At 39.0% G+C, this 26,161-nt stretch overlaps 2 protein-coding genes and 1 pseudogene across 12 annotated transcripts in view; 1 reads left to right on the forward strand and 2 right to left on the reverse strand.

Annotated features, from left to right (window-relative positions):
- Nucleotides 1–524: 524 nt before the first annotated feature.
- Nucleotides 525–6,291, forward strand: LOC144194723 (gamma-crystallin S-1-like). Of its 2 annotated transcripts, none has more exons than XM_077713957.1 (6): nucleotides 525–663; nucleotides 756–857; nucleotides 1,036–1,157; nucleotides 4,319–4,454; nucleotides 4,642–4,781; nucleotides 6,087–6,291. In XM_077713957.1, exons 2-6 carry the CDS (start codon nucleotides 795–797, stop codon nucleotides 6,217–6,219), a joined length of 594 nt encoding a protein of 197 aa, XP_077570083.1. In that variant the 5' UTR covers nucleotides 525–663; nucleotides 756–794; the 3' UTR covers nucleotides 6,220–6,291. The 2 variants fall into 2 exon arrangements, with proteins under 2 accessions (XP_077570083.1, XP_077570082.1); XM_077713956.1 differs by having other exon boundaries at nucleotides 554–663; nucleotides 809–857; nucleotides 6,087–6,287.
- A 418-nt stretch (nucleotides 6,292–6,709) lies between these two features.
- LOC144194722 (uncharacterized) lies at nucleotides 6,710–10,443 on the reverse strand. Of its 9 annotated transcripts, none has more exons than XM_077713949.1 (15): nucleotides 10,259–10,417; nucleotides 10,126–10,165; nucleotides 9,879–10,047; nucleotides 9,658–9,781; nucleotides 9,552–9,603; nucleotides 9,363–9,478; nucleotides 9,216–9,300; nucleotides 9,059–9,135; nucleotides 8,840–8,994; nucleotides 8,712–8,784; nucleotides 7,947–7,980; nucleotides 7,819–7,843; nucleotides 7,674–7,750; nucleotides 7,211–7,607; nucleotides 6,710–7,131 (listed from the first exon to the last, which is right to left on the reverse strand). In XM_077713949.1, exons 1-15 carry the CDS (start codon nucleotides 10,300–10,302, stop codon nucleotides 6,992–6,994), a joined length of 1,608 nt encoding a protein of 535 aa, XP_077570075.1. In that variant the 5' UTR covers nucleotides 10,303–10,417; the 3' UTR covers nucleotides 6,710–6,991. The 9 variants fall into 9 exon arrangements, with proteins under 9 accessions (XP_077570075.1, XP_077570074.1, XP_077570072.1 ...); XM_077713948.1 differs by having other exon boundaries at nucleotides 9,216–9,304; nucleotides 9,367–9,478; nucleotides 10,259–10,416; XM_077713946.1 differs by having other exon boundaries at nucleotides 9,059–9,153; nucleotides 9,216–9,304; nucleotides 9,367–9,478; nucleotides 10,259–10,416.
- A 3,813-nt stretch (nucleotides 10,444–14,256) lies between these two features.
- Nucleotides 14,257–26,161, reverse strand: part of LOC144194763 (cysteine--tRNA ligase, cytoplasmic-like) — a 25,784-nt pseudogene continuing 13,879 nt past the window's right edge. Inside the window, exons 13-22 of the transcript XR_013325965.1 lie at nucleotides 24,606–24,709; nucleotides 24,418–24,515; nucleotides 22,836–23,025; nucleotides 22,576–22,644; nucleotides 21,052–21,133; nucleotides 20,818–20,898; nucleotides 18,923–18,990; nucleotides 15,800–15,859; nucleotides 15,624–15,707; nucleotides 14,257–14,967 (exon numbers count right to left, since the gene is read on the reverse strand). The product of XR_013325965.1 is annotated as a cysteine--tRNA ligase, cytoplasmic-like (transcript). The remainder of the gene's footprint in view (nucleotides 14,968–15,623; nucleotides 15,708–15,799; nucleotides 15,860–18,922; nucleotides 18,991–20,817; nucleotides 20,899–21,051; nucleotides 21,134–22,575; nucleotides 22,645–22,835; nucleotides 23,026–24,417; nucleotides 24,516–24,605; nucleotides 24,710–26,161) is intronic.

Consider the following 26,161-nt stretch of genomic DNA (forward strand, 5'->3'; position numbering starts at 1 on the left):
ACTTCAAAGATGAGCATATGACGTGTCCCTACGCCTGCGACAATGCATTGTGGTGTTGCCAACTCGAAATTTGATTGGTTAAAGCAACAGTCTTATCAACGCTTGTTTAATGCAGCAGAGCCCGCAGAGCTGATTGTGAAGGCCTAAGGTGAAGGTGGTAGTGGTGGTGGTGGTGGTAGTAGTAGTAGTAGGAGTACTGTTTTTTTCCACTGCTTGGGTTCTCTACACAGTACATACAGAGGGTCATGGCCAGTTCAACAACTGCAGTGGACAGGAACTCAGGCTTTACACACAAGGTATGAATAGAGACAATATCATCAGTTGTATTGTTTACTGGCCCTTCTACAAAATGCTGAATTGTAAACACTAAACAAGCTAGCATGGCAATTTTCTGTTAACACATGAACATGTTAGAATGCTTCTCTCACTGTCACCTCGTTGCACATCTCTATTATCTGACGTGTTCATGTGGACAGAGAAGAGAATTTGCGTTTCAGTTTTAGCATATCAATAGCCCTGACCTCTGTTAAAAGAACCACATTGAACTTTCTGGTAGTTGTCAGCCTAACCCCACCTGCTCTATTTAAGGAGCTTTTTTTTGTGGCCTCACCGGTCTGACATGAACATCTTTACTAGGGTCCCAGTATTAGTCCAACAAACCAGGTATGTTATTGTGGTCTGCAACACATGTATGCCTTCTGGTCTGATTAGAAGTGGTTGGTTCCATCTAGAAAGTGACGGAACTTTTTCTTTAGTGGAATGTTTTGAAGCTGTAATATTATGTGCTGAAAAAAATGTCTACCAACAGCAAGCTGGGGTCTGCGCTTCAACGTGCCTTCTATGGGTCCAGTGGGAGGGTGAGTCTTGTCACTGTGAATCTATAGTAATACGTCAAAGGACAATTTCCCCTCTTTGTTACTAGAGATGTTGCTATTTGTTTTTTTAATTTGGAATATTAATGAAGTGAAAGTAAATTATTATGCGTATGGTATTAATAAACTGATGACCCATATTTTATCTTGTTTTCCTTCCCAGGTGACCCTTTTTGAGCAGCGTAACTTTGCTGGCCGGCACCTGGACTTGAGTTCCGACTGTGCAAGGCTCAGTGACAAAAACTTCCCAGAGAGATGTAACTCGGTACAAGTAGAGAGCGGAGCGTAAGTGCACATTGCCATCTTTAGGCAAAAAAGACATTCTGACGACTTCTAATATCAAGGGATGTAATTATAAAAGGCACCCATCACACAGCTCAGACATAACGCAATGCTAATGATATCATTACAGCATAGCCAATTTGTCCCATTTCTTTGTTGCAGTGTGTAAAGAATAATTTATTATGCGTGACCATGGACACGAGACTCACTTATGTTGAGAATTAACCAGAGCTGGTGCACTTTTGACCCCGATCCTGAGTGATTCTTGTTTTTGACCTTCTTGCCTTTGTTTTGACTTAGAATTTGTAAAATGTACTTCTTAGAGTAGTTTTACCAATCTATATTTTTTAATTAATTGAGTAGATTCATGATGGACACACGCTACTCTTTCTCTACACTAAAGTCGTTATATTTGCCCTCGATCCACAATGGCTCTACCAGTTTGACCAATGAGATGTTCAATCATTCATTCATTTTCAGAACCGCTTATCCTCATAAGGGCTGCGAAGGGTGATGGCTAGCCAATCACAGGTCACTGGTAGACACAAACAATTCCCGCTCACAATCATACCTATGGGCAATTTAGATTGCCCAACCACCCTACCATGATTGTTTTTGGAATAAGGGAGGAAACCAGAGTACCTGGATAAAACCCACACAGACCTGGGCAGAAGATGCAAACTCCCCACAGGAGTACCGACCTGGTTTCGAATCCCCAGAACTGAGGCCAATGCGCTAACCACTCATTCGGCCGAGCTGCACATCAGTGAGATGTCGCAACAATAAACATTCATTCTTTCATTCATTTTTTGAACCGCTTTATCCTCACTAGAGTCAATTGGTGGCCAGCCAATCACAGGGCAGGAGGAGACAGACTACCATTGACACTAACACTCATACCTAGTGGCATTTTAGTAAGTCCAATCAGCCTATCATGCATGTTTTTTGAATGCGGGAGGAAAGCGTAGTACCTGGATAAAACCCACACAGGCCCGTTGCAGAACAAACTCCACACATGTGGACTGACATGGATTTGAAACCTGGACCCCAGAATTGTGAGTGGCTGATGCCTTAACCACTCGAACAGCCAGGTTACCAAACAATAAACAGGCGACCCAATTATCAATTACAAGCAAGGTGCCCTGCTTCACTGATCCCACCTGCTTGTTTAGAACCAAAAGACAATTGATGCACTATTTAAAAAAAAATTAAATTATCTTTTGAAAAATGAGTGTTTAACAAATAAAATATTGAGTTTATAAACCAATAAGAATATGAAGTTTTGGCAGGGAATACGACATATTACCAATTACAATGACAATAATATGTCTGTTAATGCAGATGCCTCACTAGCTGAGGAACTGAACCGTTTCTTTGCCCGCTTTGAGACTGATAAATCAGACCCAGTCTCAACACCCCGACTACCACCCTGCAGCAGTACACAGAAGTTTCAGGAACATGAAGTGAGACTGGTAATGCAGTCTGTGAACACCAGGAAGGCTGCTGGCGCCAACAAATTACCTGGGAAGGTGCTCAAAGCCTGTGCTGACCAGCTGGCTGGAGTTTTCACCAAAAAATTCAATTGTTCCCAGCAATAATCCACCATTCCGTCCTGCCTGAAATCTGCCACCATTATCACTGTCCCTAAAAAGCCAACCATTGACAGCCTGAATGACTATTGGCCTGTTGCACTCACGCCTGTGATCATGAAGTGCTTTGAAAAGTTGGTCGGCCACCATATCAGGAATACAATCCCTCCCTCAGTTGACCTTCACCAGTTTGCTTATAGAGCATGGATGCTATCACCATAGCTCTACACACAGCACTGAGCCACCTGGAGCACCATGGGAGTTACGGATGCTTTTCATTGACTATAGCTCAGCCTTCAACACTATAAAAACGGACTATCCTCTTCCATCTGCTGCTGGATAAATAACTTCTTAACCTACCGAGCACAAACTGTTAGACTTGGTCCCCACCTCTCTTCCTCCATTACACTGAGCACTGGCTCCCCTCAGGATGTGTACTGAGTCCTCTTCTGTACTCCCTGTACACATACGACTCTACACTGACCCACCAGTCTAACTCCATAATCAAATTTGCTGATGACACCACTGTGGTCGGACTCCTCTCAGGAGGGGATGAGTCGGCCTACAGACATGAGGTCAACAAACTGTCTTCTCACACTGAACACCACGAAAACTAAAGAAAGAATCCTGGACTTTCACAAAAACAACGTAGATATGGCCCCACTCCTCATAAATGGAGCAAGTGTAGACAGAGTCCAGTCCTTTAAATTCCAGAGGGTCCACGTCACAGATAAGCTCTCCTATTCTACGAACACCACGGTAGTAGTGAAAAAGGCCCAGAAACGACTCAATTTTCTCAAGGACCTCAGGAGGAACAACTTGGACACCAAGTTTCAATAGAGCCACTGTGGAGAGTATCCTGGCATACCGCATTACAGTGTAGTACGATGGAAGCACGGCAGCAGACAAAAAGGCCATGCAGAGGCTGACTAACACTCGTTACCTTAGCAGAGCCAGGAACATCATCGGGGACTCATACCACCCTGGTCACAACCTGTTCCAACTGCTGCCCTCGGGCAGACGCTACAGGTCTGACAAAGTATGGACAAATAGGCTTAAGGACAGTTTTTTCCCACACCCATCAGGGCTCTAAACTTGTAGTAACACGACACAATCCCTTCTGTGTAATAACTTGGAAGTAACATGGAAAGACGTTGCGCGGTGATCTGCCTCCTACTGGCTGACTGAAGGTAAGTGAAGGAGACAGTGTGCGGTAAGTGATCCGCTCGAGGGATGATGCAATGCATCCATCACAGCAGAATGGCAACAAATCTGAGATTATCACTTATTTGGGCCTTTTGCCGGGAAAGCGCACCTTATGGAGAAGCACTACCAATTTTGTCATACGCAGAGATGGGTATGATGACAATTAGGATTTTGTTGAGTCAAAGAAGATGACAAAGCCTATGTCTGATTATTATTAAATAGTTGAGAACATTGCTAATTCATAGGCCGCCAGTGGCAAAACAGTGAGGTCACTTGAATATTTGTGTAAAGAAATGCTTTGACTTGCACTAATTTAGAGAAAACTCGTTGAAACTTAAGGTTCAATTTCGACTCCCATCACCTTTCTAGATGGATTGGTTACGACATGGACAGCTTCCGAGGTCGCCAGTACTTGTGGGACATGTCTGACCGCGGCGAGTATAACTGCTATGACAAGTGGTGTGCACAAGCGGATCACATTTCTTCAGTCCGAGCTGTCAAGCAGGTACACCTGTTCACATGGGCTCATGGTGGGCACAGATGAAATATCTCCATCACGCTGTAGGTTTTAGCTGAAAACTCAAACAGGAAGACGCCATTTATTGTGTTGACCCCATTTTCGAGAACGCTGTTATTTCATTTGAAAGAATGCGTGCCCAAAATTATTTCATTTAGACCATGTTTTTGTTTAGGACAACAACCCTGCCAAAGCACAGTTGTTTGAGCGAGCTGGCTATTCTGGCAAGAAGATGGAGATCCAGGATGACATTCCCAATTTAATGAGCCGTTACAGCCTCAATAGAATAGCCTCCATTCGTGTGCTGGGAGGAGCGTAAGTCCCATTTCCTCTAATTTTCTCAACTGCTTCATCCTCATTAGGGTCACGGGGGGTGCTGAAGCCCATCTCAGCTGACTCCGGGCCAGAGCCGTTGAACACTCCCTGAATCACTCGCCAGCCAATTGCAGGGCACTAGGAGACAGAAAACTAACACCCATATCTATGGGCAATTTAGAGTGTCCAATCAGCATGCCATGTTTGTTTTTTGGAATGTAGGAGGAAACCGGAGTACCCGTAGGAAACCCACGCAGGCCCGGGGAGTACATGCAAAGTCAGGAGCGTAAATACACATTTAAATTATTCCATCAGGATTAACATATTAAAAAGATAACTTTCCGTAAAGTTTAATCTCAGAGAGTGTAAGTACTGAAATACTTTAGAAAAATAATGAGTAGGGATTTTCCGGAACTGTGATCAGGATCCATTTCCGATCGTATGTATTGGAATCGAGTAAAATAGACCATCTATTTGTTCATTTTCTATATGGGTTATTCTCACGAGGGTCGCGGTGGTGCTGGAGGCTACATACATCTACTACATACATAGTCATATCTTGATATACGAGATTAATGTGTAATGTCGATTTACTCATATCTCCAATCAACTTTTCCCATAGAAATGAAATAAATACAAATTCATTCGTTCCGACCCAAAACAGAATATTACATTGAAAAAACTTTTTTATTGATTCTATTTCACCTCTACTCACAAAGTAACAAATACCTATTTTGTGGTTATGCTCTTCAATACTAAAATGTGACATTACCCGGTGCAGACAGACGGCGCGGAAGAGAGAAAGAAAGGACAGGAGAGACTTGACGGATGCGCTTGTAACATAACATAAACTTTAAATTTAACGTAAATTAATTTAGATTACTATACACATACACACTTAAAAATATGTTTTAATCGTGTTACACGACATTTAAACCTTTTTGTGCAATAAGTGAGGCAAAGAGGTTAATGTATTCCACCGCAGCTTTCGAGGCAGAACTTCTCCATGAGTCAGAATAGTATATTTGTTTTTTCCAGTTACTTGTTTTCTTAAAATTATCGAACCAGCCACGACTCGCTTTGAATAAACTAAATGAAAACAGAAAGTGTTTCAGTCAAATGATTCTTGAGCTGTGTGGAGATCCAAGATTCCCCCTGACTGCTGTTAAGGTTTGAATAACGCCTCACAACTTGGGAAATAATCAAAATACATCTGACTAAAACTGCATATATGTTTCAAAATTATGCAAAGGTTCATAGATTATTGATTTCTCCAATGCTCCTCTGTTTAACCTGTGTCTGTAGGTGGGTTGTGTATCAGGAGCCAAACTACAGAGGGCCTCATTACATTTTAGAGAAACGAGACTTCAACAACTCTGCAGATTGGGGCAGCCAGAGCAACACTGTGGGGTCCATAAGAAGAATCCGCTTCAGCTAATGCAGTTCATCTAATTTAAAAACTACCACACTCATTTTTATCAAAGTAGTTAAGTGGAAATATGAATAAAATGATTTCCATCATCCTCCCCAAATCACTTTGGTCAAAGAACTCATCTCATCTTCTGAACCGCTTTATCTTAACTAGAGTTGCGGGTGGTGCTGGAGCCTATCCCTGCTGACTCTTCTGGCTTTTGCCTTTCCGGGATGTCACTCTAACCTGGATGACACCTTTTTGCAGCAGTCTGTCAGATGTGTCTGAAATGTGGCCCAGATATGATTTGGAGACTAGCTAAAAATAGTATGAAGTGAGCCTTAAAAACTGGATTTAAGTAGGAATCCAATTAGAATGAGATACGCCTGCAGTCTGATCGAAGCCCTTGTCATGCCTTGCATGTCTTTTGACAATGGGTGAATAACTCAAAACATTTAGGACGCCCCCTCAGTTGAATAACATTTCCTTCTGCATGTTCACACTGATGCCAAAAAAATAGAGCAAAGTGATTTAATTTATTGATATCTAATTAAATCCATATATTTCTTTTGTGATTATTTACACATGCATTTATATATTTTTTGTATTTATAGACAATTTGACTTTCACTTTTAATTATGCATTTTTTAAATTTCGTCTTTATCAGCTTCGGACCTCCTTAAAAGAAAAAATAGTTGAATAAGTAGTAGGTACTTGAGTGCAACTCAACAATGAAGTGAAAAAGATACATTTTAGTAGAAGAGCAAGAGGTTGCAAGGAAAAAGCCGTCTTCTTCCTCTCAATATTTCCCCTGGTTTTGCTGTTTCAGCAAGAGCAAAATGTCAGCTATTTCACGGGTTTCCACTTCCACAGAATTCATGGCTTGGTCTTGCCTGGATTCTTTTGGAGAAGATTCCTCTAAAGGTATCTGTTGCTTGCCTATCAAGCCAAATGACACACTGAGTGGAATAACAGCGATTTACGGAGATTAACTTCACGTTCACTAAAAATACATTACCTGAATTTCCATATTGTAGTGTTCTCTTAACAACTGTACTTTTGAAGATTTTGCTCATCTGGAATGGGGACTGTAAACACATTTTAGGTTTACTCTTATGACTCTTTTGGAATATGCCAAAAGAGTTGGATTTGTTCTTTGAAGGGTTTTGCTGACACTTAGTAGCCATTTCCCCTAAAGGAGCTTCTTTGCAGCCAATGTGCTCCCTGGTGGCTTCTTGCTGTCCTGGAAAAGCAGCTTCAGTCAACAAGCTGCACTGAGTGGCAACATGCCGTAACTGAAGAGTGGACCCATAGAGGGTTTGAGTTTCTGCGTCTGTCATTTCATTTGCCGCTTTGTTGCATTGACACACTTTCGTTCTTTGTACAAATCCCAACTGATCATCACATTCTGCATCCTAATGAAAGATAGGAGATAAAGTTTGTGAATTCTTTGGCAAAGCAACAACAAGTTGGCAACTTACATCACTGAACTCTGAACTCAGGTAACCTCTCCTTAAAGGGGAAGTTGCTGAATACCCTCGATTGTTGAGTCGGCATGCTGTGTGTGAGGGAGGAACGTGATTGTTTTTCCATAATGGATGAATGGGTTGAATGAAGTGGACTTACTGAAGTTGAAACTGCAATCAGGAAGCTGTGAAGGAATTACAAACGTAAATTTCAATTTAAATTATTCACGACACAACAGTGCTACTATAGTGAAAGCTTTTAGAATTACTAAATTGCTATCTGCTTACCTGTGTACCAACAGGCTGTGCTTCAGGGACAGTTCTAATCACAAATGAAACAAACATGAAAAAACATAGAATGTTTATACATTGGGGGTATAATGGAACACTAAAATGGAATTTTGATGTGGTACAGTTTTTGAAGTGCTTAGTTCAGTAAATTTTTGGTATAAAAAGGCAAGGTAAAAAATACTTAAAATGCTTTTATTTTGTGTGAACAATAGAATCTGTGTAGTGTTCATAAAATTAAAACATTAATATGGCAACAATTATAAATTGTTCACATTTTGAGTCAACAAGCTAAATTATCAACTTTAAATATTTTGCAGCAACAAGCTGAAGATGGCAATTTTTCAGGGTGAATGTATGGGGAATTATTATAATTTTTTTCAAGTACATTTTTGTAAAACCGCTCGTCTTCCCCATTTCGGCTCTAATCCGGATCGTCTCGGTCACTGGGAGCAGACAAAAACGTCATCGATGACTGCATGGTCATCAGTCACTTCCGCCTTTTCACTATATAAATATGTAGTGCATCAGCAAGCAATGTACCAAGACAGTCGAGCTGTCAGTAACATCTAAAGAATCTTGAATTTAATGCTTGCAAAAGGCGCACCGACTGATTGGGCACCCCGTCCACTTTGGAGAAAAAATGTCAGACTTTTAAGTGCGTCCTGTGTGTGTAAATATGTGCCGTGTTGTTTGTATGGTTTAGGGTTGAAATCATTTAAAAGGGGAGCAATTGGCCGAGGTTGTCAGGTATGTGTTACTTACTGTGGGATAAAAGCTTGGTTTGAGGCGTCATCGTCAAGATATGTATTTGTCTTCTCAAGATCCGGATGTTGATCTAAATGGTTACAAAGAGTTATTAGTCCAATTTACATAATTATTGCTAAATTTACCGTCAACGTCATCTTCATAGAGGAATTCTTCAAAGATATCCTCGTCACATTGCTGCTTGCTCTCTCTCTGCTTTTGAGTGAAGTCCACAGGGGATTCAAATTGGGACACATGGTTCATAAAAGGGTTTTCGGATCTAAGGTCTTGCACCGCTGCACTGTAGTAAGAAAAATATCAGTCTTATATTTTTTCAACCGCTAAAGTGGTCAAATTGTTCTTACTGTAGTGGTCCAAAAATGGATGTTAGAGGTATAGCTGGGGTAGAAGACAACATGAAGTCTTTGGTCACTGGTCCGGGCTCAGAAAAAGGTGGAAACTACAGAAGTTACTTAAAATATTTGTTAGTGAGTAATAACGTTATGCTACCATTTATGCTACCATGTTTTGATCCGAATTTGTTCCTTCCCAGGGTCTAGGGGACCACCTTGGAAATAGCTGGGCGTGCTCTTCCTGCTGGATAATGCTACCTAGAGGGAAAAATTCAATGTCATTTCCAGTTTTTCCATTTACAGTTTACTTGCATACTTGCCAGCGTGGCCTGACAAATGGGGCGAAGACGTGAAGAAGCTAACGGAGTCTGCAAAGTGTGGCGTGTAGTCGGGCGTGCCAGGGTTTAGCGAGGACCGCTCTACAACTAATGACTTGAGACAGAAACAGCTTTAAATGTAAAAAAATGGTCACTTTCCCTTTTAGCAAATTTACTTTGTTACTTACTTCCTGAATTTTGGAGCCTGGCGGGATATCCCGTCTCATCTCACCTTGAAGACTAAAATGGTTGAGATTAAGTGATGTTGGATAGCTTTTCATGTAACTTTTGTACCTGCACTGCGATTGGCTCTCATCAAGACTCAACCGAGATGGAGAGCCAGGGCTCATTGGGAGTATCAATGGGTTGGTACCCTGCTTCTTCCCGCCTTTGGACCCCACGACTAATGCTAAACGGTCTGAAGAGATCATAGTAAAGATATTAAAAAAAAAGAAAACAACATACAGAGGCAGAAAAACAAATGTCTTGTTCATGAGTATGCCTCCAATATGTACCTTTAACTTCTTTCTTTTTAGTGATCTGGTTGGCCACATGATGTGACACAAGGTCCAAACTTGAAGTAGAGCTTGTTTTTGGAGATGAATTAATTGTTTTAGGCGAGGAAGATGTGTCAACTTCTTGTATATTTAGTTTATTTTGCATTCGCCTTTTTTCAAAGAATTCCTAACAGGAAAGAGTCATTAAAATACTGTTAAACGAGAATGTATCAAACATTTCATTATGTTAAGGGTACTGTTTTACCCGCTGCTTTATTGCATCATTTCTCATCATCAACCGGTGCCTGGAATGAAGTTTGCATTTACCATAGCATGCTAAACTAGCATAGTTTCAATTCATTATAATTTAATCTCAGAAAAACATTGAGTAACCTCACCTCGATCCACCAACCCAATTCATTTTCAGGGAAATTGTCAGCATAAAAGAAAAAAAAGTACATGTATATTTTAACCGTTGACAACTAATTTTCCATATTCCATAACAGCTACCACATGGCTCAGAAAGGCTTTTTTTTGCAGGTGACGATCCCCGCGGTGCATTGTGGGTGAGACGCGCCATGCTAGGGGTTAGCATAGCGCGATCATTCTTGCTGTTATCCACCGCTGACAGAGGTGCACTGCAACTTTGAGAAAACCGGTTTTTTTTTGTTCAAAAGATGACACGTTGGTGTTTTGTCCAAGGCAGTTCTAGTAATTTGGGTCATTCCGTTGTAAAAATAAATAAATAAAATAAAAATAAAAAATAGCCAAGTGAATCAATAAGAGGAACTATACTGGCAACTGTGTGGTATGTGTTACTATAGTAAGATGAATAGCCATAGGCAAAGCAATGCTAATTACCATAATTTAAATGATATAGTTATAGTTGCAGAACAGAAGTAAATATGATTTAGAATAAATTTGTTCATAATCAGAACTAAATCAGATCAAAACTACCACAAGGACCAAACTAAATGAAGCACTGAATGAAGGCTACACTTTGCTTGCCTGATTACACTGGTACAATCATTATGTCATCTCATGTTCTGAACTGCTTTATTCTCTCTAGGGTTGCAGGGGGTGCTGGAGCCTCAGTTCAGCTGACTTTGGGTCAGAGGCAGGAGACACCCTGAATTGGTAGCCTTCCATTTACAGGGCACAAGGAGACAAACAACCATTCACACTCATGCCTGGGGGCAATTTAGATGTCCACTCAGTCTACCATGCATGTGTTTGGAATGTGGGAGGAAATCTGAGTACCCGGAAAAAAACCCAGGCCCAGAGAGAACATGCAAACTCCACACATGTGGACCGACCTGGATTAGAAGCAAGGTCCCCCACTGAGCCTGACATGTTAACCACTCAGCCGCCAGGCCGACATATTGATGTATTTTTAAAAGTGTACATTTTTGCTTTGCGTATTCTTCAAACTATATAAACCCACCTCGAAAAGATAGTCTATTGCTTTAAACCTGAAATAAGGGAACATCGTGTCATGTCTGTGAAAAAAATGAATTAAACAAAAAAAACACGGAGTTAAACATTTATTTTTAGTAAAACTTTTTTGTGAGTGTCTTTGTTGGGGTTATTCTGGGATACTATTATAAATGTGAGCATTAATCATCATATGTATATATTAATATGTGCTTGCATGGAGACAAACGCTCAGTATAACTGCTTCGAGGACGTTTACCATATTTTCACGACTATAAGGCCCAATGCATTATAAGGCGCACCCTCAATGAATGACATTTTTCCTATATATAAGGCGCACTGGATTATAAGGCGCACCCTCAATGAATGGCACATTTTAATTTTTTCCATATGTAAGGCGAACTGGATTATAAGGCGCCCTGTCTATTTTGGAGAAAAATCTAAGACTTAAGTGCACCTTATAGTCTGAAAATACAGTACTTTTTGATTTTTTGTTTTTATTCTGCGTGGAGGCCACTATTGGTTGAAGTACTATTGCTTATTCAATATACTTTTTTGCATTTATCAGTGTCAGTACATATTTTGTTGTTTTCCAGCCTTATTCTATTTCAAACTTGACTGTAGAATCTAAATACGGTATTTTCCATATATAAGGCGCAGCACATTATAAGGCGCACCCTCAATGAATGGCACATTTTATTATTTTTTCCATATATAAGGCGCCCTGTCTATTTTGGAGAAAATTTAAGACTTTTAAGTGCGCCTTATAGTCGTGAAAATACGGTAATTGTTTTGCCCTATTCCGAGGACTATTGACCTGACATCTCACCCAGTCCGGGCTCCGAGGAATGTTGATCTGGGTTGGCAATGAAGAGCCGTGAAGATACCACGTACCAGATGAGTATAAGCTGGCTAATCAGATCGCAGCAGGTTGGGAGTCTATCTTCCTTCTAATCACCCCAAACAAAATTGTGGATAGAATAAATTACTTACATTACAATGTTCAAAACTTGGAAATTATACTGAACAGGGATTTGTGGCCATGAAGGAACAACTGGCAGCTACCAGTCTGATGGCGTTCCAGAATCGCATAGCGGTGGATATGATCCTTGAAACAGGGGGCGTGTGTGCAATGTTTGGAAAACAATGTTGCACCTTCATACCGAACAACGCGTCACCCAGTGGATCTCTCACCAGGGCCATTACTGGCCTGCAAACACTGAACCGCAATATGCAAGAGCACTCTGGAGTAGATACGTCCGCATTGTCAGATTGGTGGGATAAGACCTTTGGAAAATCTAAAGATTTGGACTATAGGCACAATTACCGCTATCCTAACATTGTGTGGGTGATGTAGTATCCCCTGTTTGCGCTCCTTGCTAAGCCGACTTATAACTACTGAAATTGCCCCTACAAATTCTAAAGTACATGAGTTGTATCTTATGGGACGGTTTGGGGAAAGCAGTGAGGTCCAGGAGTACGGTAAATCCGAGGACCAATTGGACGAATATAATTATGTTTTTTCTCTTTCAGACCAGCCATGGGAGTAAGGAGTAGGCGGATAAAATCGCAGTCACCGACATTTCCATTTAGTGATTACTAAGAAATGACTAATAACATACATATTATAAAAACGGGGGAATGTTGGGTTTATTCTGTTTTATTATTATAATAGTTATATTAATTCATTTCTTTATTAAATCAATCTCTTTCTTTTCTTTGTATTAATTCATTACTTTGTTAAATCATTCTCTTTCTGTTTTTCAAAAGTCTTGAGGTCACACCAAGTCATCTTTAACCTAGACAGCCTGTTCCAGGATGGTTATACAAACAATCCACCCAATCTGGGTCCTTGAGATTTGGTGGGCCCTTGGTGACGAGGACAGGGCTATTCGGACAATAACAAGAATATTGTTATCGTTATGTAACCGTACACTTCGGGTTTTTCTGTATGTAACGATTATATGATTATGATTATATTATATGATTCTTAGGTCAAGGAGGTTGTATAATTACTCTAATCTAAATGTTGTTAGGTCTAGTCCCTGTTTTTGTTATTAGTAAAATACCTTGATTGTTATTGTAGTCCCAGATGTTGTTTTTACTCATACGTGATGGAATGATCAACAACTCTGTAACTTGTGACCATAAGAATAGGACGAAAATGTCTATTCGAGGAGACGTTCGGAAGTCGTACGGTGACGCTTGCTGTAACTCTCCCTCCGGAGGCTATCTGTTGTATCCATTTCTATTTAATTAAATGTCAATAATTGAATAAGATGTCTTCCTGCAGTTATTGATAATTACGGACGAAGGTAATTATTAATGAACCTGACAGACTCTTTAATTGTTTTGATTCCAGCAGATGGCTATCAATCAACCTCCGGGAACACTCGCATATTGTTTTTACATTGTGACGCTCGGTTCGCCTAATTTGGAATTGTTTTGCCGAATGGAGGCTTGTTTGTTAAATTTCCAATGGAGTTTGTTTTTTAGTTCCGACCTTAATTGTAATTATTGAATATCATCAGCGATGATTGGTATAGGTGTTGTTTTTGCTTAGGCAATTGGATTAATCAATACCCTTGTAATTGTTTTGATTTGTGGCTTTAAATGGGCAGAAGAAATTGCCACACGCCAGAATCATTGGTGACGAGGACGATGTCATAATGTAATTCTCCTTGCAAGTAATGCCAAAGATGTCCCTGATGTCTCCTTGTATTGTTTTATATTATATTAAAGATAACTAAAAACCAACCTAACAGTCTTCTCTTTGGAAAAGATTCTAATGGGGTCTTGCTGAAACCAACCTAACAGTCTTCTCTTTGGAAAAGATTCTAATGGGGTCTTGCTGGCTAAACCTTAGTAAACGTCGAATTTAACAGAAGTAGCCAACATTTGATTATCGATTGTCGAAAGTCAAACGCTTTCTAAACGACAAAAAGGTGTTATAATACGACAATTAAAGCAAACCGAATTTATTGAATTCGAGGGCCCTGGTTACAATGCACGTCTCAAATCTGAGGAAGGGGGTGAAAAATGAGTGAGACGTCCGAGCATGGTTGTGCGTTGATATATGTGTAGTCAAAACAGATGAAAGTCAGGAAGCCTTGTGGAGCGTCTGCGGTAGATGCAGGTGCAGTTCCCAGAACTGATTCCCAGCACAGCAAGGCGTTCTGGATCCTCTTTGTTTTGTGCACTCCCAGCAGTCCAAGGCTTTTTGGCTTCTCTTTGTTTAGTCTAACCAAGTTTTTACTTCGTTGCAAGCAAATATGATACTAAGAATGATGAGCCAAAGCAAGTTTAACAGTTAAGCACACTATATTCTTTGTTGCAAGCTAATGTATAATAATATGAAATCAAATCCTGACATATGGTCTTGCTTGTTTGTGGAGTTATGAATCATAACTTTGTCCCTTCTAGTGATAGATATAGATAGCATTATGAATTAGGTAAAATTATTTTCAAAAACGACTGGGCTCCACTAAACCATGAAAAAAAAGAAATTACAAAAGTGAAAGGAATTGGTTAATATTTGCTTCTACTGACTCTACACTCAATTCCTCAGAAGATACTCTTTATATAGCTTCCCCTGATTTTCAAAAAGCTTGCGTAGTTTCTTTTCTTGTGCTTTGCTGAGTTCCTTCCCTTCAGCATCGTGAGTGGGGAAACCCTGCGGAAGGATGGAAAACAGGTCTGAGGAAACCAGAAACAATGTTTTTCATAATCGTAAATGTCTAAACCGTAACGTTATTTTTGGTTTACAGTAATACCTCCTTTCTCACGGTTAATAGGTTCCATGACCTGGAGCAATAGGTGAATGAATAACCATGATCTGGGGACAGCGTTTTGTGCTTTCCATTTAATATAACTTGTACTTTAGAAACCATCTTTGTTCTATTATTTAGCTCCCAAAGTTAGACACTGCTCTCTAGTGCCCAGTAAAATAATAGCCAATTATGACCGTCAGGCCCAGGCTAGACAGGATGTGCCTGTCACCCAGTCACAGGTCACTGGACCGTCTTAAATCAACTCACAGTGTCGAATTTCTACATGTTTACCATCTCCGAATTCTTGTTTTGCCCTAGGACCACGTTCCTCACCTCACTTACCGGCAGAGAGCAGTGTTTCACCGGTGTTCGTGTATAACGTGCAGCCAAACTTTGATTGAGTTTTTTGGTACTACATTTTTCGCGTTATGCCAACATTTAGTCACAATAATTATTAAAAACACTGGTGCAATGTCGTTTTTGAATAAAGAGATACGTGTCGAATGAAATTCTTGCAATGGTTCCTTTTTCTGTCAGGTAAGAACAATGCAGTTGTTACCACTTTATCAAACTTGGAATATTTGTCAGTTTCCGCACGAAACATCTCAGATGGAGGAATCTTCATTTTGGCAAGCTTGGCCATCTGAAACAAAAAACAATCAACAAATTTATCATTATTTTGCCTTAAAATATTTTCTTAGCAAAGCACTACAAGCCGAAATTTTTGAAACTGACCTCTTGTTCTTCTTTAATCTTGGCAGCCTCTGCTTTCTTACTTTGTTTCTCCTCCTCCTCCTCAAAAGATAAAAAAAATCCATCGTCATCCTGCTGTTCAAAAGCCTCATCAGCCCGACTCTAGCTCACAACAATAATGTATACTCAACATTTGTATGACTTAACGTGGTTCATTCAGTTCAGGTAAATCAACCTATTTTCATTAATTGGGTATGTTAAATCAGGAACGCCGTTGAGGAGGAGCTTCAATTAGCAGCCATTATTTATATTTTGATAGCTAAGTAGATTTTTGGCAAGGTTGAAGACTGGTAAGCATGTCCACCGAACAAATATGATAGAGCAGGGGTGGCCAACTCCGGTCCTCGAGAGCTGCAATTCGATCTGTCCCCCTGTCCCTTCACCAACAACTGTCACCTATTGGTCGAACGGACGCGCCGTCAACGAAATATCCGTCGTCGAAATGTCCGTCATCGAAATGTCCGCCGACGAAAAGTCCGGTCACGAAATCGATTAAATAATCAGAATCGGTAACAGGCTTTTGGACGGCTTGCTGATGAGTTGATCATTTGATTCAGGTGTGCTAGAGGAGGGAGATATGGGAAACACACCGGATAGCGGCTCTCGAGGACCGGAGTTGGCCACCCCTGTGATAGAGCGTTAATTTATAGTTCTCCCTGTGCCTGTGTGGCTTTTACCTAGTCGTTACGTCGTTTGGTCACCCGGACGTTTGGTCGCCTGGACGTTTGGTCGCCCGGACGTTTGGTCGCCCGGACGTTTGGTCGCCCGGAAGTTTGGTCGCCCGGAAGTTTGGTCGCCCGGAAGTTTGGTCGCCCGGAAGTTTGGTCGCCCGGATGTTTGGTCGCTGGACGTTTGGTCGCCGGACGTTTGGTCGCCGGACGTTTGGTCGCCGGACGTTTGGTCGCCGGACGTTTGGTCGCCGGACGTTTGGTCGCCGGACGTTTGGTCGCCGGATGTTTGGTCGCCCGGACGTTTGGTCCCCGGTCTTTTGGTCGCCAGTCAAATGGTAACAGAGAGTTTACTGTTGAAAACAGCTCTCAAAAATATATTCATGAGAGAGAGTTTAATATCTAAGTACTGTTGGAACCAGCTCTCAAAAATATATTCATGAGAGAGTTTAATATCTAAGCACTGTTGAAACCAGCTCTCAAAATTATATTCATGAGTTTGATATCTAAATATCTAATATCCAAATTCCAATAAGAGCACTCATTTAACACATCTAAACTTCACGTGCGTGCGGCCGAGCCGGCGAAAACTTTCCACAATGCTACAAGTTTCATAAACATTAGCCGTTATATCCCTATTTCCTCCAATGTTAAAATCAATTGCATGCCGATTGAGTTTATACATCTGTTCAAATTCATGCGGACGAGCGACACGACGACGATCATCGATGCAAACCCAGATAAATTTGCAAACAAATTAGAGTAGCTGCAAGCCATTGCATAGAATTTGTAAGTTTTACGTGTTTTTTAATAAAAACTCCCGTTTGTGAATTCCTTTTTTTTGTACAGAATTTGTAAAAGTTTGTATATGTAATGTTTGTTAAGTTTTACTGCTTCAATAAAAACACCATCTGTGATTTGCTTTGTCTTCTTTTTAATTAATTAATTTTACTTATTGCCTCTTATTTTAATGTCAAATTTACAGGTTAAAAGTATACTAAGACTTTTATTTGTTTGATAAAAATGACCATCTAAAGTATTTCAACATTGCAAGTTCTCCCAGAGAGAATGAAGGTTCATTGGACGCCTATGACAGTCAATGGCAGCAGACGGTGTGTTAAATGAGTGTTTTGATATTAGACATTTAGATATTAAACTCATGAATATAATTTTCAGTGCTGGTTTCAACAGTACTTAGATATTAAACTCTCTCAGAATATAATTTTGAGAGCTGGTTTCAACAGTACTTAGATATTAAACACTCTCATGAATATAATTTTGAGAGCTGGTTTCAACAGTACTTAGATATTAAACTCTCTCTCTCATGAATATAATTTTGAGAGCTGGTTTCAACAGTACTTAGATATTAAACACCCTCTCATGAATATAATTTTGAGAGCTGGTTTCAACAGTACTTAAATATTAAACAGTACTTAGATATTAAACAGTACTTAGATTTTAAACAGTACTTAGATATTAAACAGTACTTAGATATTAAACAGTACTTAGATATTAAACAGTACTTAGATATTAAACAGTACTTAGATATTAAACAGTACTTAGATATTAAACAGTACTTAGATATTAAACTCTCTATCATGAATATAATTTTGGGAGCTGGTTACAACAGTACTTGGATATTAAACTCATGAATCAACAGTAGATATTTGGATATTAAACTCTCTCATGAATATATTTTTGAGAGTTGTTTTCAAGAGTAAACTCTGTCACCATTTGACTGGCGATCAAAAGACCGGGGACCAACGGGGACCAAACATCCGGCGACCAAACGTCCGGGAAACCAAACATCCGGCGACCAAACGTCCGGCGGCCAAAAGACCGGGCGACCAATCGTCCGGCGGCCAAAAGACCGGGCGACCAAACGTCCGGCCAGGCCAGGCCTGCCCTTTAGTTACATTAAAAAGGCTGATTTCCTGAAGGTATTAATGCCACAGACTAACTCATTTGATGGTGAAATAGATTGCACATTATCGTTGACATAAGTGCGCGTTCGTTCCCACCAAACTCACGGTAATGATTAAGATCAAGTGGAAATACAATGCAGTCACCCAGTGACAATTTTGTTCTCCCAATTTTACTTCAATTGATATTTGTTTATCAGTAGCAATGGATTCCCAAAGAAGATGAGATGAGAAATTCTAACTATGTTTTCTCTGTTATAAAACCTAGGTCTTCGATTGATTTTTGTTTCATTTGTTGGTTTGCCTTGACATTTAGTTTGTTTAAAATGAGTGCCTAAGCTCAATGGTTTTTCAATTCTTCGTACACCATGCCAGAATCATTTCCTGCTCTTCCTTTTTCAATGTGAACATTTTTTTTTCGCCCAGAATCACACATCAAATTTTATGAATGCTCGCATCGACTAACAATTGTTCCCAATCCCACATTGCAATAAAATAATACCGCCTCTCCTTACTTTAAACTTCTCATTCCGCTCCTTCAGTAAAATATCCTTGTCCAAGAGTTTAATCACCGTTGGCAGTCCTGCAACACATTCATGCTTTATTACTGTTGGGGTTATTCTGGGATACTATTATAAATGTGAGCATGAATCATTATATGTATATATTAATATGTGCTTGCAACGGAGACAAACGCTCAGTATAACTGTTACCGAAGGACACTTCCCCCTGCAGCTGGCTCCGAGGACGTTTAATTGTTTTGGCCTAATCCGAGGACTATTGACCTAACATCTCACCCAGTCCCGGGCTCCGAGGACTGTTTATCTGGGTTTGCAACGAAGAGCCATGAAGGATTCTTGATACCAGCAGATGGCTATCTATCACCTCTGGGAATACTCACATAGTGTTCCTACATAGTGTTCCTACATCGTGACGCCCTTCTCGCTTCTTTATGGAATTGTTATGTCGAATGAAGGCTTGTTTGTTTTTGCTTACGCAGTTGGATAAATCAGTAACCTTGTAATTGTTTTGATTTATGGCTTTAAAGCTGTACGAGAAATGACCATACGGTAGAACCATTTGGTGGCGGAGACGAGGTCGGAATGTTCTCGCTTGATCAAGCTAATCATCAAAATACCAATTTAATTAAATGTCAATAATTAAATCAGATGTCTGCCTGCAGTGTTTTATAATTATTTGACCGCAGGTTGTTGATAGGCAGGATTCTGTAAGTGTCTGCGCCTCGTCTGCACATTTTTCGGGTTTTAAACAGAAATGTAATAAAAAATAAGGTTATAGAAAATCTGTTAGGTAAAATGTTGATTTGGTAAAAGAGCAAAATAGCCATTTTTGAGCAATTGTGGATTTCAAAGGACTCTGAATTAAAGAAAACTAGCTTTTGGAGGATAAAAGAATATTAATACTATTTTTGAATGGTTGGATTGTTCAAAATACTTTAATCTAGGAGGTTGGCTGGTTAAAAAAAAGAAAAGGATGGAAAAAATTTACAATATTATGATATATTGGTGACAATTTGTGGGTCTTTTATTAAACATTGAAAATTGTAATTAGGAAATGCCTAGCAAAAGGTTGATTTCTCTAATTTAATTGTTTTTTATTGTGGTAACAGAGCTATAGGAGAAGGCTCTTATCTTAAGTAAACATCGTATGAGGGGATTTGCAAGGTATATCTTAGGTACTGAGCGTTATTTGGTTGTTAATGATATCAGACAGAAAATTAACAATGCAAAAGTGGCATGAGAAAATTCATGGCATTCATGCCTTGAGTGGGGGTGTGTGTTTCAATGTGTTACAACTTTTCCGTTATTGCATTACTGGCAAACAGATAGTTAATCGCAGCCACTCGCATAACAGTCGCTCATGCTGACTGACTGGGGCGATGAATGGCGGCACTTTGACTTCCAAAACAAATTTCTATTTGTAGATGTGTGGCACGCGGATCTAATGCATTAATTACCTGGTTCCTTCTGGATCGAATATTGCTGATAGGGCAGCAAAAGGGGGTGGAGCTACCAAAAAGCCCCACTGGGGATGGTGGTTTACACCTGTGATGAAAGTTTACAGGCCACTGATGTATCGGTAAACGACCCAAATTAAAGGACTGGTGATTAGCGCATCAACCTTATAGTTCAAAGACCTACTAATGAATGCGGGGTGGATCCAGACCTTCCGGAGTGTGGGGTATGCCTGGCGTCCTCAAGAATTCGGGGGTTTTCTCAATTACAGTAGCAAATAAGTGCTCCATAATTTGCCTCAAACAATGAGAGAAGTGTTCTTGTTGCACAAGTGTATCTGATTTTGTGCCAAATTGTGTTTTCATTTGTTGCACCAGGTTTAACTAGGACATTGTACTCGTTACAAGCTAGTAAACAATTGATAATGGTACTACCTTCATGATCTTCGAGCCGGACGCCTAGCTCTGGTAACGTGACATCACGGAGATCATCACAGAGCCACAGTAAGCTTTTGACTGGTGGATAAGGTCAAAGACAAATTCATAAGGGTTTGTGAAAGAAATAATAGCAAAAAATGAATTAAACCAAACTCTGTTTTTATACTGTACTGTGAGTGTACAATCCCTGCTAATCAAATTAAAGATTTGTCAAAAAACTATGCATCTTACTCTTCTCATCTCTGGCAATTCTTCGTACTTGCTCTCGGAAATCAGAAAGGACCGACAGATAAGGCATCACTGTGCTCTCGAGCTATAAAAACAACAGAAATGACAGTGCCAGTCACATACCATGCCAACGTACACTGTATTGATACATCTAATTTAATTTTTTTAGCGAACAAAATATGGGCCAATGCTGAAAATTATATGTATTTTGACGGAAAGTATATTTTCCGGGCAGCCAGGCGACTGAGTGGTTAGTGCGTTGACCTCACAGTAGGAGATCTGAGTTCAAATCCAGGTCGGTCCACCTGTGCAGAGTTTGCAATTTCTCCCAGGCCTGCATGGGTTTTCTCCGGGTACTCCGGTTTCCTCCCACATTCCAAAAGACATGCATGGTAGGCTAATTGGACACAGACTTAATTGCCCCGAGGTATGAGTATGAACGTGGATGGTTGTTTGTCTCCTTGTGCCCTGCAATTGGCTGGCCACCAATTCAAGGTATCCCTCGCCTGTGGAAGAAGTTGGCTGGGGTAGGCTCCAGCACCCCCCGCAACCCTAATGAGGAAAAAGTGGTTCAGAAAATGAATGAATGAATAAATAAAATATATTGCAGAATTCTGAAAACATCTACTCTAATGACATTTATAAAATTACAATTAGAGTAAGTACAAAAAAAGTTAAATACAACTGAAAAGAATGAAATAAGTTTCATAGTTAAATAATATTTGTCACACATGCGTAGTAGAGGATGGAAGTCAAGCGCCCACTTCCGCCCATCATGGCGGGAACCAAAAGAGGACAATATAGTTTGAACAACTCTTGTTTAAAGACAAACAATAAATCGTTTCACCACTCAGCTGTCATACATACTAATAACCATAATACAACGCCTAAATTAGAGTATCAAAGCACTAAGTTAATCAGGTAACATTAGGTTTAAGGTAAACGTGTGTTGCTTTGAAATAAATTGTCTCCCTGTGCCCTGCAATTGGCTGGCCACCAATTCAGGGTGTCCCCTGCCTCTGCCCCAAAGTCAGTAGGGATAGGCTCCAGCACCCCCACAACTCTAGCGAGGATACAGCGGTTCAGAAAATGTTATGAGTATAATTTCCTCGATTTCAAATGAGAAATGTTCAATTTAAGTACAATAACTTGATCAAGCGATGTTTTCAGCTGTTATGAATACAGTACTTCTGTTTTAATATTCATTTTTTTAATATTATTTTAATATTAGTATTTTATTTCATTATGATTAATATTATTTTAACATTATTAATTTTTAATTTCCATTCATTCATTCATTTTTTGTATTACTTACTCTCACAAGGGTCGTGCATATAGTGTGCTTAATTGTTAAATTGTTGCAACTAACATCATTTTCAATGTGACCTCTAACAACACAAACAATTTATAGTCGCCAGTGAGCTGATCCTAAGTCGGGTAGCCTACCGTTGCCAGTTTTCAAATGTTAACAGAAACATGCTTACCTTTAAAAAGAAATACTAGCAAAAAAGAAAGGTAGTATCTTACATCAACATTCTGTCCTTGTCGTCCTACCGGAAAACCAATAGGCTCTGATCCATCAATTGCACCAAATATCTAGAAGTCAACAAATTTGATGATTTTAGTACTTTCATGAGAGCTGGAATTTAAAACACAAACCAAATGTTAGATTGTCATATATATATATTTTTTTTTATAGTTTGAAACTACAGAATTGTCCTGAAAAACTGAAGTTAACTACGGCATACGTGTGGTCGGTATGTCACAAGAGTGAAAAATATTCTCACCTTCAGCATTTTGGTGAGATACGTGGCGATGCTTTCCATTAACATGCGGTTCGGTCCCAGTTTGGCACTTTTCTTGCTGGCGATGTAGCTGTTGCTCTGACTAACCAGCTGCCTCATTTCCTCCATGGCCACACGGGTGTCAATGTTGTCACACAGAGCCTCGTGGACCGCTGACTTCCTATTGTAAAAACTATAGAAAACAGTCAATTTCAAAAACAGCTTTAAATAATTTTGATGGAAGATGTTACTATAGATTTAGGAGCTCGTTAAAAAAATCCTTAGGTTTTGGTGGTGAAGGATATATACGGAAATTCTAATTACGAACCTCAGAAATATGATGTGCAAGTCATAAAAGGGAAACATTACCCATGAAAGTATTACATTCATTTTATTCATTCATTCATTTTTGGATTGGATTGGATTGGATAACTTTATTCATCCCGTATTCGGGAAATTTCTTTGTTGCAGTAGGGAGAGGGTGAGGATGCAGGAATAGGAAAAGCATTATACACAAATAGGTAGTTAATAGTAAGTCAATAAATAAATACATGAATAAATATATAAATAAGTAACCATGTTGCTGAGATATATATATATATATATATATATATATATATATATATATATATATATATATATATATATATATATATATATATATATATATATATATTATATATATATATATATATATATATATATATATATATATATATATATATATATATATATATATATATATATATATATATATATATATATATATATATATATATATATATATATATATATATATATATATATATATATATATATATATATATATACATATACATATACATATACATATACATATACATATACATATACATATACATATACATATACATATACATATACATATATATATATATATATATATATATATATATATATATATATATATATATATATATATATATATATATATATATATATATATATATATATATATATATATATATATAATATATATATATATATATATATATATATATATATATATATATATATATATATATATATATATATATATATATATATATATATATATATATATATATATATATATATATATATATATATATATATATATATATATATATATATATATATATACACATATATACACATATATATACACATACACATATATAGAAGCACATCTATACTATATCAGAATTCAGGAGGTCCTAACCCTATTCCATTCCGCATCCTTAACAGGGTTGCGGGGGTTGCTGGAGGCTATCCCAGCTGACTTCAGACGAAAGGCAGTTTACAGATTAGACTGGTCGCCAGTCAGCCATATTGCACACAGAAAAAAACAATCATCCGCACTCATAATCATATCGCCTACAGCGGAAATCGAGCTTGTGCTTGCGCGCACAGAAGACAAACGAGTGAACGTCTATTCACTCTTTTTTGAAGGAGTGGAGCCAACAATAAAAAAGGAAGCACAGTTTGGTAAAGAGAAAAAGTCACAACAATTCCAATGGCAAAGAGAATATTGTTCAACATGCAACATTGATTCATTCTTTCCTACCTTTTGTTCAGCGCCACTTCTGCTTCATCCCATTTTTCAAAGTGCCCAGTGATGTCAGTAGGTGCACGCAAAATGTCCTTCACATTCATGAAGAACTCCTATTGCATAAAAAGTAACAAAACAAGACATAAAAAATATCAAAATAAAGATTTACATAGATGAGTTATCAATTTGGGCCTATTACATACATTCAGGAACTTCTCGTACTGGACAACTAACTCCATAGTGTTGGGGGAGTAATCCAAGGTATCTTTCCATGAATGCATCAAGAAAGCGAGACGAAGCTGGCGAGCTGCAATAACAACCAGAAACAGTTGTGAAAAGTACCTGATTGAGATTTCGTGAGGATGCTAAACATCAAAGACAACTATAATGAGGACATTTTTCACAAATTAACTAAATTGCTTAAATCGGACCAACAGCCCTGAGCTAACTCTTGTCCCACAGCAATCATACATAATGTCATGGCTCTCTTGAGTTTCCAGTTATTTCTACAACAACTCAGATTTTCCTCCGATAGAGTGATTGGAACAGATATTTTTTTGTCACAAAAAACATTCATGTCGTTTTTTTTTTAATGACTTTATTATGGGTGAACAGAAAAAAAGTGATCAAATCTGCTTGGTCAAAAATTTACATACAGCAGCGCTAATATTTGGTAACATGTCCCTTGGCCATTTTCACTTCAATTAGGCGCTTTTGGTAGCCATCCACAAGCTTCTGGCAAGCTTCTGGTTAAACCACTCCTATTGACAGAATTGGTGCAGTTCAGTTAAATTTGATGGCTTTCTGACATGGACTCGTTTATTCAGCATTGTCCACAAGTTTTCAATGGGGTTTAAGTCCGGACTTAAGAGAGGCCATTTGAAAACTTTAATTCTAGCCTGATTTAGCGATTCCATTACTACGTTAGATGTGTGTTTGGGGTCATTGTCTTGCTGGAACACCCAACTGCGCCCAAGACCCAATCTTCGGGCTGATGACTGGGTTATCTTGAAGAATTTGAAGGTAATTCTCCTTCTTCATTATCCTATTTACTCTCTGTAAAGCACCAGTTCCATTGGTGGCAAAACAACTCCACAGCATAATACTACCACCACCGTGTTGACGGTAGGCATGGTGTACTTGGGGTTAAAGGCATCACCTTTTCTCCTCCAAACATATTGCTGGGCATTGTGGCCAAACAGCTCGATTTTTGTTTCATCTGACTACAAAAGATTCCTCCAGAAGGTCTTATCTTTGTCCATGTGATCAGCAGCAAATTTCAGTCGAGCCTTAAGGTGCCGCTTTTAGAGCAAGGGCTTCCTTCTTGCACGGCAGCCTCTCAGTCCATGGAGATGGGAAAAACGCTTGACTGTGGACACTGACATCTGTGTTCCAGCAGCTCATAATTTTTGGCAGATCTGCTTTTTGGTGATTCTCGGTTGAATATTCACCTTCCTGACCAATTTTCTCTCTGGAGGAGGTGATATCTTGCATTCTATTCCTGCTTTGAAATGGCTCCAAGTGACATTCCTGACTTGTTCAAGTCAAGGATTCGCTTTTTCAGGTCCATGCTGAGCTCCTTTGACTTTCCCATTGCAGCGTTTGTGGGCGTTTGCATCCAATGAGCCCTATTTAAATGGCCTCAGAGAAGTCACCAGCTGTAGTCACTCATAATCACTCACAAGAAGTTAAGAGGCCATGCAATGAAGCTCATTTCACTGACAACTTTCTAAGTCACAAAAATTGCTAATTTTTGTTG

This window comes from Stigmatopora nigra, chromosome 3 (genome assembly GCF_051989575.1).
Source record: "Stigmatopora nigra isolate UIUO_SnigA chromosome 3, RoL_Snig_1.1, whole genome shotgun sequence".
NCBI classification, from domain to species: Eukaryota; Metazoa; Chordata; class Actinopteri; order Syngnathiformes; family Syngnathidae; genus Stigmatopora; species Stigmatopora nigra.